Source organism: Pongo pygmaeus, chromosome 10 (assembly GCF_028885625.2).
Source record: "Pongo pygmaeus isolate AG05252 chromosome 10, NHGRI_mPonPyg2-v2.0_pri, whole genome shotgun sequence".
Taxonomy (NCBI): Eukaryota; Metazoa; Chordata; class Mammalia; order Primates; family Hominidae; genus Pongo; species Pongo pygmaeus.
Genome location: NC_072383.2, coordinates 30,413,381 through 30,431,793, shown reverse-complemented (window position 1 = coordinate 30,431,793; position 18,413 = coordinate 30,413,381). Strand labels below are relative to the sequence as shown.

Sequence of the window (18,413 nt, the reverse complement as noted above, 5' to 3'; positions counted from 1 at the left end):
GAAGTTAACTGATGAAAATAAGTGATACAACATACTTTGAAAGATTTTTAAATCCAGAAAATTCTGAATAGTGAATGAGCCTTCTCTAGGTTTTGATTTTTTTTTCTTCAAATTATTTCCAACAAAGTTTGGCTATAAACTAACAACATCTATCAACAGGAATTTTAATAGGAAAGAATTAGAATTGTAGACTGATTGTTGGTCCTTTGAGTATGCTTGTAAGAAAATTCAATCGAGTTTCAAGGCTTTTTCTAAATGGGAGGGAAAACAATATTGATTAGGATTATTTTCTTTCATTTAGGATTAGAACAGTTAAGTACCTTTAAAAAGGACTTTAAAAATTATTTTGATACTTATATATGATTTTTAATTGTTTTCATATTTTCCAAATACCATATTAAAATTTTAGTGAAATTTATCTCCTATGAAAGGAATTTCTTTAAAGCAAAATTCTGCTTTGCCTTTGATTTCCATTTTAAAGGTTAAAGGCTTCCATCTGAAACTCCTCAAATAGAGTCAGATTTTTGGCAATGGAAGTATTAAAATTCCGATCAGCCCTTTGGATGATGAAGTTTACCTGCATATTAGGATTTGTTAGGAGTTTTTGGCCTCACCAAGTGATTCTTTTCTATTGCAGAGAGCACTTTACTCACCTACCTGTTACGCAACTTTCCCTATGCCTGGAGGTGCCTCCAGCCAGGATACCCTACTTTGTTACACAATTCTCCTTTTTGTTTTACAAAAGTATTCATAATATCTATATGTTTATATTCCAGACTACCTATTTAAAAGTCTGAGATCTCAAATTATATGAAATGGATTTTCAAATACTGTGTTTGCATACATTGACCTATAAAGAAGATTAAATATTTAGGTGAATAATTCCCTGCTGCAGTATTTGTACACTTCAGACTACCTCTTAGGAAAAGCTTAACTTAGTATTGCAAAATTCCCTTTCTCTTTTTTTTTATTTAAGAGATGGGGTCTCGCACTGTTGCCTAGGCTGAAGTGCAGTGGCATGATCGTAACTCACTGCATCCTCGAACTCCTGGGTTCAAGCAATCCTCCTGCTTCCATCTGCTGAGTAGGTAGGACTACAGCCATGCACCAACAAACCTGGCTAATTCTTTTTCATTTATATAGATAGTATCTTGCTGTGTTGTTCAAGCTGAACTCCAACTCCCGGACTCAAGTAATCCTTCCACCTTAGTCTCCTGCATTGCTGGGATTATAGGCACAAGCCACTGCACCTGGCACCCAAATTACTTCTAGTTCTCAAGTTAGATGATTAATATCACAATTTTCTCATGTATGTTTTATGATAGCATTGAATTTTTATAATTAAAAATTTACTAATGCAAACAAGATTTACAGTCTTTAATACAATCTTAATTTTGGGATTCATGAAGGAATGACTAAGATCTAATTGTTTGTTTTTTTTTTTTTGAAACTGAGTCTCGCTCTGTTGCCTAGGCTGGAGTGCAGTGGTGCAATCTCAGCTCACTGCAACCTCCGCCTCCCGGGTTCAAGTGATTCTCCTGCCTCAGCCTCTCGAGTAGCTGGGACTATAGGTGCATGCCACCAAGCCCAGCTAATTTTTTTATATTTTTAGTAGAGACGGGGTTTCACTGTGTTAGCCAGGATGGTCTCAGTCACCTGACCTCAAGATCCGCCCGCCTTGGCCTCCCAAAGTGCTGGGATTACAGGCATGAGCCACTGTACCCGGACAGATCTAATTTTTTAATAGTGTAAGAGAGATACACTGCATTCCATCTATGTCTTGAGTTAGTAATTCAAGTACCAAAAAGTAATTTAATATGAAACTCCTTGAAAATTCAGAGCTTACACTTGAATTCAAAATGCCTATTTTTGATTGTTTAAAAGTTACTTAAACCTGAGCCTTAGGACCTTTAAAATCTCAACATGCCTTTTAAGCTAGTACTTTTCCTGTTTTGAGCTCTAGCAAACCTTCAGCAAGCCAAGGTGGTAGCCCTTTTTCAACACTATCAAAATAGAGAGGTCACCAGTTGTTTACTACCTTATGGTAAAATGCCCGGATCAAGATCCATGTATCCCCCCCATATTGTGATGATGCAATCAAAGCATAGTTTTTTTCTACTTTCTGAAATATTACTGATGAAATCACTTTACATTTAAGAGGAGAATACAGACTGCCTTGGATTTTTTTTTGTCTTGAGAGAAAAAACAAAATATTTAGTGTTGCAAGCATAAACATTTGGACTCAATAAATGACAAATTATGAAGCTTTTTTTGTCTTTTTAATACTAGGAGAAAATTAAAATCATGTACCCCCAAATACGCCTCAGTTCCCATATTTAAACTTTTTTCTCGTAGGAAAGCTACAGAAATTTTAAGATATCACATGGTTACATTTGCTTTTCTTCCAGATGGAGCTAAATTGCTATATCATACAGGGTTTATTTTATATTTCTCATATTAAAGATGAAAAAGTGAAAATTGAGTAGTTGACTCAAAATTATATGTGTATATAGATATATGTTAACAGTTGAATACAAACAAGATTACAAGCAGTGAAACATTTGAATCGTTTTGGCAACTCCAAATATTTTGTGTTTCACAAAAGGAGTTAGGTTAACTTTTCCAAATATAACTCATTTTATACTATTTTAATAAGGAAAAACTTAAGGATGAGAAGGCATGAGGAAAAGTATACATTAGTGAAAGCTATATACTAAAGCAGACCTTCAACAACAGCTCATAACTAATAAATACTTTGTATTTTGTTTTCAAGCAGTTATGTAAATCAATTTGGTGATTTCTTACACTGTACTTACATTTACTTTCTTCTAAGGTATTTTTCTGGAATTGACCCAAATTGCCGTATCACATCTCGTATCCCTTTTGCAGTTCCAGGTTGGAATCAGTATTTCAAATAAAGTAGGGACACATCTAAAATATTTGTGTATCGGAAAAGGTGTTTCTGGCTATTTAAACTCAAGCATCCTTTGCCACAGTAGTATCTCCAGTTTGCACGGCACTACTGTCTCTCAAACCAGTTACATCTGAAAACAGCAATTACTAGTCTTAGTTAGTTAAAAAAAAAAAAAAAAAAAAAATTTAAGCTATCTAGGCAGTGAGCATTTTTCCACACCTTTATGTGGGCATATGAGAATCGTTACTTCTTACTATAGGCAGTTGCTTATGTTCCCAGACATTATTAGAATAGCAGTTCTAGAAAAGTAGCCATGTGGAAATTTACAAGTGATTCTTGTAAACTTTGAAAATTATTGATGTTTTTGGAAACTAGGCTGATCTACTTTAATTGTTTATGTTTATTGTAAGATAACATGCTATTTGGGCATTATTAGACCAGTCTCTTTACCTTGAGATACTAAGTTAATTACATGAGGTGTTAAATGGAAGTAATGATGTTAGTTAGTTGAAAATCACAAGAAGTGTTTTTCTGAATTGTGTGCCCATTTGCCTTAACTTTTTCTAGTATTAGTTGCCTCAGGTAGTGACTCTTCAACTCTGTAATACTTGATACTGTATCAGGTATCTTGTGGGTAGAGAATATAGGGATTGCCAAAACTTTGGAAACATAGGTACCTTTTCTTTGTACTTTCCATCCTCTTTTCCCCTAAGTAGAAGGTTCTTTCCCATTGCTTTGTTTGTATTAGGCATTCAAGTAATTGCTAATTGGTCTTGATGTGAAATAGTTAGTTATATGCTAGAGATTTCCCTTCATACAGATACCTGTTTTTACTGCCTAATCATCACAAGAGAACTTTGTGTCATTTATCTGATGCCACAAATAGAAGACTGCTCGTGTCAAAATAGCCCTATTAATGGTGTTAGAAAAAGTGAAGCATTATGTAGCTAAAGGTTAGTTTATATTCATCTGATAGTTATTCCTGTAATGTGATTTGGTGGAAAGAGTTCTTTGGAAGTTATTTCCTTTTTCTGGGGGTTTGGGGGGTGGGGTGCAGGGGGTGTAAAGGAGGGAGAAGTGCTGCGGTAGTCAATGGTTAAAGACAACACTAGAAGAGGGGAAGAATTTTAATTCAAATTTTTATTTAATCAAAAGTCAAAATGTGAATACTTGATTAGTGGAGTTATTGAATTGGTAAAACATACAATCAAAAGTGAATTCTTAGAACTATTATTATGTCTTAATCCAATCCCACTGAGCTGTATCTTGATTTCATATTTTTATCATGTCTATAGCTTGTATCTTAATTGATATAACTCAAAAGTACCATATAGACATCTCAAACTAAAGATCACCAGGTGCTTAGTTTCAGAGCTGGGTTGTCTGCTATGGAAAATATTTCCCAGAATTTAGCTGAGATTGGGAAAGATATTGCCCAGAAGGGTTCCTCCAAAATGCCCTTTATATAGAGCTCAGGAGAATCTGGAATAATACTGGGCTAGATACTGCCCTAAGGCCTTGTACACTTAAACTACCACAATGTGCCTTTCTGAATATTACCCAGTTACTCCAGGAAGTGAGCATAAATATAACTGCCATTCTTTATTAACATTTTATGCCTATGCCGTTTTCAACTAGTTATGCGGTGACTAATTTCAGTTGTTTAGGCCCCAAGTACTATATTTGAATAATGTTCCACGTTTTTAACATGAAGAAATGCTGCAATCCAACATGTACTCATCTCTCAAATATGAGGAAAGTTGGCGTAACAGTTACATTATTATTACTATAGGAATTGGAGAATATATATGGTTTTCACTTGTTTGCATTATACACAAAATATTTTTAACAAAACAAAACCTATTTTCTAAACTTAGAATCCCTTAGTGAAGTCTATTCACTTTTCTGCTGTATGTTGTACAGTTAACATTGTGCAATTGGAATGACCAAGATACTAGTAAATCCTTTGGTGATCACATAAGTGTAATCTTCCTCACTTTATACCAGAAGACTAAAGCTACAGTTTAAAAGTTCATTTGAAGTTTTGTTTTGCTCAGTGGCAAAGATCAAATGGGACCATCTGTCTCCCTGTTGACCACTCTAATTGAGTCCTGAGTGGAAAAGGCTTAAATATAAAGGGTTTGGCAACTTTTAGAAGAAGGAGACTCTTGAAAGGTTACCAGGAAAATTGAGTATTAAAAAGATTTAGAAATAATAGCTATCAAATTCAAATTTGAGAATATTAATTTTGACTTAAAAGCGTAATACACGAGTCCCCAATGCAAATATGCTTAATCCCTCACTCTATACATACTTATTTACACTTCTTGTTCCTTTTTAAGAAGTGAATGTTGTTAAGAAAAATGTTAAATGTAAACCTACTTTTCTGATTCCCCCACCCCTCAACCAGGACTCCAAAATAACATGGAAAGAAAGAGACATTTTCAGCGGAGAATTACTTCTCTTACTGCATTTTTGAGGATATTGAGACCATTCTCCTTTTACTCATCTTGATTTTAAATTTTTCTTTTGGGTACCCAGAATGGTTCCAAGGTTAGTACTGCTTGAGCTCATTTCAGCTTCTGCCATGCATCTTTCCATATTTATTGAGTCTAAATGAATCATCTCAGGGAGAAAAGAAAAGCTAAATATAGAAAAGTGGGAGTACTTTCACGTTTAATACGCAAGGGCATAAAATAGAATGTTAGGAAACAATTTGGATTTTTTTTCCCTAAAATATAGGTGACTATGGGCTAGTTTACAACTTTCCTTCTCTCACTGAAATAAAAATATATAGTTAAGGAATAGGGACGAATACATAACAGGTGACATTTGACAGTTTGGGCATATTCCTTGTTACTTTCTAATCTTGAGAATCACAGTTTGCTGTTTTAGAGGTATCTGAGAGGTTCCAGATAAAAAGCGATGGCTAAATGCTCTTAAACTTTGAGTGTGCTGGATGCTCTAAAGTAGGAGAGGAATTTATAACAGAAGCTTACAATGAAGAACCAGACATTCCGAGCCATCTGAGATCTTGCAATGAGAAGGCGCCAGGCGATAAGGAAGAGGGCAGTATTAAAGAGGTAGTGAATATTTCGGAGCCTAGGGAACAGACAGACATAACCAAAGTTAAAACTACCAGATACCCAACCACATTATCTGAAGATAAGTATGTGTTTTCCTGGATATGACTGGCAAGTATTTATGAAGTGCTCAGAGTATTTGATATAACTTGGCCAATTGGTTTCTGCATCTTTCATTTCCGCAGCATTCTTGCTGAATAGTCAGATTTCTACCATATTTCCCTAATTTCTCTTATACCTCTCTCCACTTGAAACTGTTTACAAGCATGACTAGCATAATCTTGTAAATATACTTTGATCATGTTACCACATCATAAATCTTCATTGGTTCTTGTTCATTAGAAGGTAAATTCTAAAGTTCTTAGCTTGCTATTCAAGGTTCCTCCTTCCTGTTTTGCAAGCTACTTTTCTATCCTTATCATCTCTGCACTACAGATCCTCTGCTTCTACCAGGATTATACCAGAGTGCTAGAATTCCTTGTCCCTCAGGGATTATGACTGAAAGAAATTTAAGGAAGTTGAAAAAATTGAGGAGTGACTTTTTTCTAGGTTAAATAGCATAATCAGGTCTCCTGCCTGTTGGGTATTTATATCCCATTATGACAGAGTGTGGTAGAAGAAACAAATGGGTTCAAATCTGGCTCTTAGACTTACTGTGCAATTACCATGGGCAAGTTATTTGCTGTGTTTAAATCTAGATATCTGCTTCATAAAAATGGGATAACAAAAGTAATACTTGCCTCATAGAGGTGTGGTGAAGTCTAAATGAAACTATGTTACAGGGTAGAGTATAGAGTGCAGGACCTGTAATGTAGTAAATGCTCAAGAAATGTTAATTCTCCTCTGCACAAATGTTATGTCTGGTATAAAATCGATGCACAGTAGGTGCTCAATAAATATTAACTGACTGATTATACTTACCTTTTTAAGCGTTGCTTTGCTTCTGGGATCCCAGCCATATCCTCTTTCAGTAAGTATTTTTTAACTCCCAAAACATAATTTTCAATGTATTCCAACCAGTTCAACTGGCGCACGTCAAAGTTGAATACCTGAGAGGCAAGAGAGATTATAGATTGCCAGAATTGCAGTGCTGGACAGTCACTTTGTCTACTTGAGGTTTCTTCTACATAGATGAGTGACCTTCAATTTGGGAGACGTAGGTTGAACCCTCTCCAGAGGAGAGATTATTTGAGTCATTATTTCAAAGGTACTGATAATATGGATTACTATTTACATAGGAATATTTAAACATGGATCAAACACAAACACTTCACGTTTCTTGTGAGGGAGATTTAAAGGAAATAGTATTACACAGTCTGGTGAAAACTTATGGTTGGTTTGGTATATATTTCAGCTAACCGAGGAGTAATTATTTTTAAAAGTGATAGAATAATATGTTAGTGACCAAAACATAAATGATGCAACTTTCCCTTTCCTCTTAAATTTTGGTGTTATCCCTTTGTCCTACCATCCTTTCCTACAGCATTACCACTTCATTATGCAGATTAAACTTTGGGAAGCAAAGCCTTAAGGAATAAGTTACCAGAATTTATATTTAAGAAGAGAGTGATTGGTAGTGAAAGAAAAAAGGAGTGATCACAACATGGGGGAGGAGTAGGGAAGAAGGAGAAGGAAGAGATTGATCTGTTTAGGGAGAGAAATTTTGCCACATAGAAGACAGATACAGAGAGTGACAAGAAAAAGGATTTAAAAAATTTTAAGGTATCTTTGAGGAAAAGAAAAACACTTACATAACCAAAAATGTATTCTTTTTTTGGTTTGTTACGGAAAAGCTGGAGTAAAGATTTGAATTGCATTCCATAGATTTTATTTTTTGCGTACTTTCTTTGAAAATGATGCTGAGCTGACACAGGTTCATGAGGTGGCCCAGATTTATATGGATTACAAATGGAGATGGGATGAGTTAGGAAGAGAAACCTGATAGGTCATTCTTGAGCCATCCAGGGATCTTTTCAAAATCTCCATATAAAGGGCTTAATTGGAGAAAGAAAGGGAGGGAAATGATCTTCAAATATATTAGAAAAAATAGTTTTGATTGAATATAAAGAACTTAGGGCACTAAAACTTGTTAGTAGAAAGAGTGTCAAGAAGATTGCGGTATCATCTCTGGAAATATTTCAAGTATTAGGTATTCTTGGAGAGTTTGGTATAACCCTGTTATCAAATAAAAGATTGCATCAGTGAGTGGATTTGGTTCAATAGAGTTTTATTTCATGTATTTGGAGAGAATGGCCTGGAAAATGGACTTGTGCTAGCATTTAAAAAGTCTAATATTTATAAATCTTAGCAAGAGGAGGGTTTGTTTAAGGTGCTTTTGTCCTTCCAATTGGGCACTCTTCTCTCTCCTTGGACATACAGCACTCTCAGATCACTTTTTGTCTATTAATCCCTGGACATTAAAAAAAAAAAAAAAAAGCCTATCTTTAGTGAAGAGTTTCTCTCACATACAGTGAAGGAGAGTTGCTCGTTACCCTTAACTTACTGAACTTCTGGTGAGGCCTCACTAGGAAGGATTTTAATAGCTAAAAAGGCTTAATTCAAATAAATGATATTCCTAGAACAACAAGAATGATGTTCCTTTGAATGGCACAAAGTAGACATTCAATAAATACTTGCTGAATACATTAATGAATTATAGAATTTTGGTCAAATTAATTTAAATATTAATTTTGAAAACCAAAAGTGTTTCATTTTTGTTATACAACAGTTTATTCTATTTAGTCTGTATATAAGCTTTACATGAATATGACCAAAGTAAACTCTTAGTTTCCTTTTTTTCAGACAATTAGTCTTTGATCGAGGCTTAGATGGTACCAAATAAAAGGCATATATTATCAAAACCAAAAAGCCAGTCACCACTAAAGGTCAAGTTTGTTAGCTTTAAAATGGCCACACCATTTTCTGAGAATCTCTTGGGTTTAACTCATAAATTGCATCTTTCCTCCAGAGTCTATATTTAGCTCTGTTTCTCTTTAGGAAATATTACACTTCTAAAGAATGTAATTGAATTTGACATCTTAAAGATTTAGTAGTTCTCTAGGGCTACTCGATTCTTTCTCCTTTATATGCAAATTAAATGTTATATTTTAATCACAGAAAACCATCTTAGAACTCGGAGGAAAGTAACTAAATATTATTATCCCTATTTAACATTCTGGGCATTCAGTAAACATTTAATAATGAGCCCTTTGCTGATTCATTGTGCATATTGCTTTTGGTTTATCCTCTCAACTTGCATGGAGAAACATGACAAGAAATAACTTTTTAAAAATCATAAATGGGCTGGGCGTGGTGGCTCATGCCTGTAATCTCAACACTTTGGGAGGTCGAGGCGGGCAGATCACCTGAGGTCAGGAGTTCAAGACCTGCCTGACCAATATCGTGATACTCCGTCTGTACTAAAAATAACAAAAATTAGCCAGGAGTGGTGGCATCCACCTGTAGTCCCAGCTACTCGGGAGGTTGAGACAGGAGACGCGCTTGAACCCGGGAGGCGGAGGTTGCAGTGAGCCGAGATCTTGCCACTGCACTCCAGCCTGGGCAACAGAGCAAGACATGGTCTCAAAAAAAAAAAAAAAAGTCATAAATGTATTTGCTTTAGATAACTTTTTCTAATTCATTCTTCCTTTTGAACAATGAGTCCTATGAAACTATATTTTCCTTTTCACTTTGCTACCAGAAAGCTCAAGAACAAATTCACTGCTTAAATTAACTACAGCAACTTAGTAGGATCTTGTAGATTATGTATGGGCATTCTCTTTTTAAATTTTTAGCTGGGACTTCATATTCTGATTCATATTTTCCTTGGTTTTGCATTTTATTTTATTTCTGTTTTGTTCTTTCATTATATGTATTTTTTGCAAGATACCTCAAACCTTTGTGAGATTTGGAGTATTAACAAAGAAAGCAGATGCGATTAGTGAGTTCCAGAGAGCTTCAAAGACTTGTCCAAAAGCTGAATTGCTTTTTGAAAGAAATTCCATTATCACTTTGATTGGATATGGTTTTCATAGTATCATTAATATTGCTTAGTCATTCATATAAGCAGAGGCTTTTATTTTTATACTGTTTAACATTTCTAAGTTTGATTTAAAAGTGGCCCTGTTCAGAATCCTGATTCCATATGGCAATTCAAACTGAATTTTGAGCCACACCAGAATTTGGCAATTACATTTAGTACTATTACTTTTGCTAAGATATTTTTGAGAGCGTATGTTAAATCCACTGAAGCTTTGATTCTTTTTCATAAAATTTTGAAAGGTTAAAATAGTAAAATGTCAGAAATGAAACTAAGCTCATTACCTTTTGAGTTATTTAGGGAGGAAAATTCCATGGAGAAAATACATATGGATAAGCCTACATAGAGTTTAAAGCTAAATTTTAAAATAACTTACAATAGCTTGAATTTGTTTATTTCTTTTTGATTTATAAACTGGCTTAATCATCATTCATTTCAAACACTAGTGCTAGAACAATTTTGTCTATATGTGATATGTAAACATTTCTGAATAACTATTTCATGTCACTTTGAGAGGTAGCAATGATTTCAGATAAAATATCCCTCTAGATCTTGCCTTTTGTGGCTAATATAATATTTATTATATTTGACATGGATAATGCTTAGGAAATAATTCTAGGGCTTGGATTTGAATCACACTCAGTAAGTTTGGTATGTAGAAGTGAAACCCTTAGCTGGGAAGCAAGGTCAGTTAGCCATCTGATATATTGTTTTCTTTTTTTTAAAATTATTATTACATTTTAAGTTTTAGGATACATGTGCACAACGTGCAGGTTTGTTACATATGTATACATGTGCCATGTTGGTGTGCTGCATCCATTAACTCGTCATTTAGCATTAGGTATATCTCCTAATGCTATCCCTCCCCCCTCCACCCACCCCACAACAGGCCCCGGTGTGTGCTCTTCCCCTTCCTGTGTCCATGTGTTCTCATTGTTCAATTCCCACCTATGAGTGAGAGAACATGTGGCGTTTGGCTTTTTGTCCTTGCGATAGTTTGCTGAGAATGATGGTTTCCAGCTTCATCCGTGTCCCTACAAAGGACATGAACTCATCATTTTTTATGGCTGTATAGTATTCCATGGTGTATATGTGCCACATTTTCTTAATCCAGTCTGTCATTGATGGACATTTGGCTTGGTTCTAAGTCTTTGCTGTTGTGAATAGTGCCGCAATAAACATACATGTGCATGTGTCTTTATAGCAGCATGATTTATAGTCCTTTGGGTATATACCCAGTAATGGGATGGCTGGGTCAAATGGTATTTCTAGTTCTAGATCCCTGAGGAATCGCCACACTGACTTCCACAATGGTTGAACTAGTTTACAGTCCCACCAACAGTGTGAAAGTGTTCCTATTTCTCCACATCCTCTCCAGCACCTGTTGTTTCCTGACTTTTTAATGATTGCCATTCTAACTGGTATGAGATGGTATCCCATTGTGGTTTTGATTTGCATTTCTCTGATGGCCAGTGATGATGAGCATTTTTTCATGTGTTTTTTGGCTGCATAAATGTCTTCTTTTGAGAAGCATCTGTTCATATCCTTTGCCCACTTTTTGATGGGGTTGTTTGTTTTTTTCTTGTAAATTTGTTTGAGTTCATTGTAGATTCTGGATATTAGCCCTTTGTCAGATGAGTAGGTTGCAAAAATTTTCTACCATTCTGTAGGTTGCCTCTTCACTCTGATGGTGGTTTCTTTTGCTGTGCAGAAGCTCTTTAGTTGAATTAGATCCCATTTGTCAATTTTGGCTTTTGTTGCCATTGCTTTTGGTGTTTTAGACATGAAGTCCTTGCCCATGCCTATTTCCTGAATGGTATTGCGTAGGTTTTTTTCTAGGGTTTTTATGGTTTTAGATCTAACGTTTAAGTCTTTAATCCATCTTGAATTAATTTTTGTATAAGGTGTAAGGAAGGGATCCAGTTTCAGCTTTCTACATATGGCTAGCCAGTTTTCCCAGAGCCATTTATTAAATAGGGAATCCTTTCCCCGTTGCTTGTTTTTGTCAGGTTTGTCAAAGATCAGATAGTTGTAGATATGCAGCATTGTTTCTGAGGGCTCTGCTCTGTTCCATTGGTCTATATCTCTGTTTTGGTACCAGTACCATGCTGTTGTACAGTAACCAGTACAAGGTTACTGTAGCCTTGTAGTATAGTTTGAAGTCAGGTAGCCTGATGCCTCCAGCTTTGTTCTTTTGGTTTAGGATTGACTTGGCAATGCAGGCTCTTTGTTGGTTCCATATGAACTTTAAAGTAGTTTTTTCCAATTCTGTGAAGAAAGTCATTGGTAGCTTGATGGGGATGGCATTGAATCTATCAATTACCTTGGGCAGTATGGCCATTTTCACGATATTGATTCTTCCTACCCATGAGCATGGAATGTTCTTCCATTTGTTTGTATCCTCTTTTATTTCCTTGAGCAGTGGTTTGTAGTTCTCCTTGAAGAGATCCTTCACATCCCTTGTAAGTTGGATTCCTAGGTATTTTATTCTCTTTGAAGCAATTGTGAATGGGAGTTCACTCATGATTTGGCTCTCTGTTTGTCTGTTATTGGTGTATAAGAATGCTTGTGATTTTTGCACACTGATTTTGTATCCTGAGACTTTGCTGAAGTTGCTTATCAGCTTAAGGAGATTTTGGGCTGAGACGATGGGGTTTTGTAGATATACAATCATGTCATCTGCAAACGGACAATTTGACTTCCTCTTTTCCTAATTGAATGTCCTTTATTTCCTTCTCCTGCCTGATTGCCCTGGCCAGCACTTCCAACACTATGTTGAATAGGAGTGGTGAGAGAGGGCATCCCTGTCTTGTGCCAGTTTTCAAAGGGAATGCTTCCAGTTTTTGTCCATTCAGTATGATATTGGCTGTGGGTTTGTCCTAGATAGCTCTTATTATTTTGAGATACGTCCCATCAATACCTAATTTATTGAGAGTTTTTAGCATGGAGGATTCTTGAATTTTGTCAAAGGCCTTTTCTGCATCTATTGAGCTAATCATGTGGTTTTTGTCTTTGGTTCAGTTTATATGCTGGATTACGTTTATTGATTTGCATATCTTGAACCAGCCTTGCATCCCAGGGATGAAGCCCACTTGATCATGGTGGATAAGCTTTTTGATGTGTTGCTGGATTTGGTTTGCCAGTATTTTATTGAGGATTTTTGCATCAATGTTCATCAAGGATATTGGTCTAAAATTCTCTTTTTTTGTTGTGTCTCTGCCAGGCTTTGGTATCAGGATGATGCTGGCCTCATAAAATGAGTTAGGGAGGATTCCCTCTTTTTCTATTGATTGGAATAGTTTCAGAAGGAATGGTACCAGCTCCTCCTTGTATCTCTGGTAGAATTCGGCTGTGAATCCATCTGGTCCTGGACTTTTTTTGGTTGGTAAGCTATTAATTATTGCCTCAATTTCAGAGCCTGTTATTGGTCTATTCAGAGATTCAGCTTCTTCCTGGTTTAGTCTTGGGAGAGTGTATGTGTCGAGGAATTTATCCATTTCTTCTAGATTTTCTCGTTTATTTGCATAGAGGTGTTTATAGTATTCTCTGATGGTAGTTTGTATTTCTGTGGGATCGGTGGTGATACCCCCTTTATCATTTTTTATTGCATCTATTTGATTCTTCTCTCTTTTCTTCTTTATTAGTCTTGCTAGCAGTCTATCAATTTTGTTGATCTTTTCAAAAAATCAGCTCCTGGATTCATTGATTTTTTGAAGGGTTTTTTTGTGTCTCTATTTCCTTCAGTTCTGCTCTGCTCTTAGTTATTTCTTGCCTTCTGCTAGCTTTTGAATGTGTTTGCTCTTGCTTCTCTAGTTCTTTTAATTGTGATGTTAGGGTGTCAATTTTAGATCTTTCCTGCTTTCTCTTATGGGCATTTAGTGCTATAAATTTCCCTCTACACACTGCTTTCAGTGTTTCCCAGAGATTCTGGTATGTTGTGTCTTTGTTCTTATTGGTTTCAAAGAACATCTTTATTTCTGCCTTCATTTCGTTATGTACCCAGTAGTCATTCAGGAGCAGGTTGTTCAGTTTCCATGTAGTTGAGCGGTTCTGAGTGAGATTCTTAATCCTGAGTTCTAGTTTGATTGCACTGTGGTCTGAGAGACAGTTTGTTATAATTTCTGTTCTTTTACATTTGCTGAGGAGTGTTTTACTTCCAACTATGTGGTCAATTTTGGAATAGGTGTGGTGTGGTGCTGGAAAGAATGTATATTCTGTTGATTTGGGGTGGAGAGTTCTGTAGGTGTCTATTAGGTCCACTTGGTGCAGAGCTGAGTTCAATTCCTGGATATCCTTGTTAACTTTCTGTCTCATTGATCTGTCTAATGTTGACAGTGGGGTGTTAAAGTCTCCCATTATTATTGTGTGGGAGTCTAAGTCTCTTTGTAGGTGACTAAGGGCTTGCTTTATGAATCTGGGTGCTCCTGTATTGGGTGCATATATATTTAGGATAGTTCTTCTTGTTGAATTGATCCCTTTACCATTATGTAATGGCCTTCTTTGTCTCTTTTGATCTTTGTTGGTTTAAAGTCTGTTTTATCAGAGACAGGGATTGCAACCCCTGCCTTTTTTCCCATTTGTTTGGTAGATCTTCCTGCATTCCTTTATTTTGGGCCTATGTGTGTCTCTGCACATGAGATGGGTTTCCTGAATACAGCACACTGATGGGTCTTGACTCTTTATCCAGTTTGGCAGTCTGTGCCTTTTAATTGGAGCATTTAGCCCATTTATATTTAAGGTTAGTATTGTTATGTGTGAATTTGATCCTGTCATCATGATGTTAGCTGGTTATTTTGCTCATTAGTTGATGCAGTTTCTTCCTAGCCTTGATGATCTTTACAATTTGGCATGTTTTTGCAGTGGCTGGTACCGGTTGTTCCTTTCCATGTTTAGTGCTTCCTTCAGGAGCTCTTTTAGGGCAGGCCTGGTGGTGACAAAATCTCTCAGCATTTGCTTATCTATAAAGTATTTTATTTCTCCTTCACTTATGAAGCTTAGTTTGGCTGGATATGAAATTCTGGGTTGAAAATTCTTTTCTTTAAGAATGTTGAATATTGGCCCCCACTATCTTCTGGCTTGTGGAGTTTCTGCCAAGAGATCAGCTGTTAGTCTGATGGGCTTCCCTTTGTGGGTAACCCGACCTTTCTCTCTGGCTGCTCTTAACATTTTTTCCTTCATTTCAACTTTGGTGAATCTGACAATTATGTGTCTTGGAGTTGCTCTTCTCAAGGAGTATCTTTGTGGCATTCTCTGTATTTCCTGAATTTGAATGTTGGCCTGCCTTGCTAGATTGCTAGATTGGGGAAGTTCTCCTGGATAATATCCTGCAGAGTGTTTTCCATCTTGGTTCCATTCTCCCCATCACTTTCAGGTACACCAATTAGACTTAGATTTGGTCTTTTCACATAGTCCCATATTTCTTGGAGGCTTTGCTCATTTCTTTTTTTCTTTTTTCTCTAAACTTCTCTTCACGCTTCATTTCATTCATTTCGTCTTTCTCGCTGATACCCTTTCTTCCAGTTGATCGCATCAGTTACTGAGGCTTGTGCATTCGTCACGTAGTTCTCGTGCTGTGGTTTTCAGCTCCATCAGGTCCTTTAAGGACTTCTCTGCATTGGTTATTCTAGTTATCCATTCGTCTAATTTTTTTTTCAAAGTTTTTAACTTCTTTGCCATTGGTTCGAACTTCCTCCTTTAGCTCAGAGTAGTTTGATCTTCTGAAGCCTTCCTCTCTCAACTCGTCAAAGTCATTCTCTGTCCAGCTTTGTTCCGTTGCTGTTGAGGAGCTGCGTTCCTTTGGAGGAAGAGAGGCGCTCTGATTTTTAGAGTTTCCAGTTTTTCTACTCTGTTTTTTCCCCATCTTTGTGGTTTTATCTACCTTTGGTCTTTGATGGTGACGTACAGATGGGTTTTTGGTGTGGATGTCCTTTCTGTTTGTTAGTTTTCCTTCTAACAGTTAGGACCCTCAGCTGCAGGTGTGTTGGAGTTTACTGGTGGTTCACTCCAGACCCTGTTTGCCTGGGTATCAGCAGCGGTGGCCACAGAACAGCAGATATTGGTGAACTGTAAATTCTGCTGCCTGATCGTTCCTCTGGAAGTTTTGTCTCAGAGGAGTACCCGGCCATGTGATGTGTCAGTCCGCCCCTACTTGGGGGTGCCTCCCAATTAGGCTACTTGGGGGTCAGGGACCCACTTGAGGAGGCAGTCTGCCCATTCTCAGATCTCAAGCTGCGTGCTGGGAGAACCACTACTCTCTTCAAAGCTGTCAGACAGGGACATTTAAGACTGCAGAGGTTATTGCTGTCTTTTGTTTGTCTGTGCCCTGCCCTCATAGGTGGAGCCTACAGAGGCAGGCAGGCCTACTTGATCTGTGGTGGGCTCCACCCAGTTTGAGCTTCCGGGCCACTTTGTTTACCTACTCAGGCCTGAGCAATGGCGGGCGCCCCTCCCCCAGCCTCGCTGCTGCCTTGCAGTTTGATCTCAGACTGCTGTGCTAGCAATGAGCGAGGCTCTGTGGGCATAGGACCCTCCAAGCCAGGTGCGGGATATAATCTCCTGGTGTGCCATTTGTTAAGCCCGTTGGAAGAGCGAATAGGAACAGCTCCAGTCTACAGCTCCCAGCGTGAGCAACGCAGAAGACAGGTGATTTCTGCATTTCCAACTGAGGTACCGGGTTCATCTCACTGGGGAGTGCCAGACAGTGGGTGCAGGACAGTGGGTGAAGTGCCCCGTGCATGAGCTGAAGCAGGGCAAGGCATCGCCTCACCCGGGAAGTGCAAGGGGTCAGGGAATTCCCTTTCCTAGTCAAAGAAAGGGGTGACAGACGGCACCTGGAAAATCGAGCCATCTGATATTTACTCCCCTGTGTGACTTGGTCTCCTCTACATGTTGTCAGGTACAAAATAAATCAAAAGATACATTTTAGAAAATTGTTTCTTAGTGGGAAATGTCAATCAATATGGAGTGAAAACCTTAAAATTTAGTTAAAAACTACCAATTGCATGCTCAGGGGATACATGACTGAGAAAAAGGCTAGGAACATGTATAATGTACAAAAGAATTTCAGAATATGCAAAGATTTTAGGACTTATCCTTTGTGACTGCCAAGAAGTTAAAGAAATAAGTGGTGCTGGTGATGAGGAATTAAACTGAAGACCTGTCTTGAGAAATAAAAGTCTGAACTGTTGTAGAGAAATTCTATAGGGAGGGAGATTGACGATGCAGCACTGATGGAGGGAGGTCTGAGGTGAGGCAGAGTGCATAGGTGTAGGGATTAGCTTTAACAAGGTAAGGAAGGAACTGTAGCTGGGAGAGGCAGAACAATTTTGATTGGACAAGAATAGTGGATGATAGAGTTTATAAGCAATAAAATAATTATTTTTCATTGAAGTCATATGCTGTGGCAGATAAGGGAAGAACACAGCCACCCAGAGGTACTGAGGGTTTGTAGAAATGATAACTATCAAGGAGTGACAAAACGATTGAAGTGCAGTAGATAAAACGTGTTGGCAGATCAGCAGTTAAAGATTTAACCAAAGTCCAAGAACCTACATTTCTTACTTACATTAAACTTGTTTCCTACGGTGGTGTTGATAGCATTGACTGATTTTCTTAGAAAAACAAAGCAAAACAAAATCTGTGTCTATAACCAAACATCTTATTCATTCATCAGCTTTCCAAATCAAATAATTCTAAATTCCAAGTGAGTAGCATTTTCCTGTTGCTTAAGTCAGTGCTATACTTACTCTCTGGTCTTCAGGACTCAGCTCAGACATCAGCATTTCTGTATTGTACGTGCTCCATTCCCAACTCCGGTTGATGAAATACTCCAACATGGAAACAGTTCTTAAAAGCCGATTCATGAGCTTTGTCATCCTGAGATAACCATCAGATAGGAGTAAATATCAGCGCACCACTTCCCTCTCACTCTACAGGAATGTATGAGAAATTATTTTTAAGAAAATACAAAAATTATACCTGTCTCTCTCCCGTTCCTCATTAAAATTCTTATTCTTTTTTCTCCTTCCATATTAACTCTCTATTCATTCAACAGAAAAAGAAAAGGGCTGGATCTAAAGGAGCTTGTTCTGTTAGGCATTTAGTACCAGACTCCTTTTCAAACACCTATTTCTCAAGAATAGCAAACCTATTTTAAAAGTGAGCCAACTATTCAGCTTGAATGACATACTGTTCATCTTTTGAATTCTGATGTAGACAATCAGAAAACTTTCTCATCTTTCTTTTTGAGACAGGGTCTTACTCTGTCACCCAGGCTGGAGCGCAGTGGGGCCCAGCTAATTTTTTGTATATTTTGTAGATAGGATTTTGCCATGTTGGCCAGGCTGGTCTTGAACTCCTGGGCTCAAGGGAGCCAGCT

At 37.2% G+C, this 18,413-nt stretch overlaps 1 protein-coding gene across 3 annotated transcripts in view; it reads right to left on the bottom strand.

Annotated features, from left to right (window-relative positions):
- Nucleotides 1-1,056: 1,056 nt before the first annotated feature.
- The window catches only part of FAR2 (fatty acyl-CoA reductase 2), a 200,016-nt gene continuing 182,659 nt past the window's right edge, over nt 1,057-18,413 (bottom strand). For 2 of the 3 annotated variants that reach the window (XM_054442367.2, XM_054442368.2), the window contains exons 10-12: nt 17,782-17,911; nt 6,919-7,046; nt 3,205-6,016 (exon numbers count right to left, since the gene is read on the bottom strand). In XM_054442367.2, coding sequence (XP_054298342.1) covers nt 5,854-6,016; nt 6,919-7,046; nt 17,782-17,911 — 421 coding nt within the window. In that variant the 3' untranslated portion in view covers nt 3,205-5,853. Of the gene's footprint in view, nt 3,045-3,204; nt 6,017-6,918; nt 7,047-17,781; nt 17,912-18,413 lie in introns of those variants that run through there. The other variant, XM_054442369.2, reaches the window with a different exon arrangement.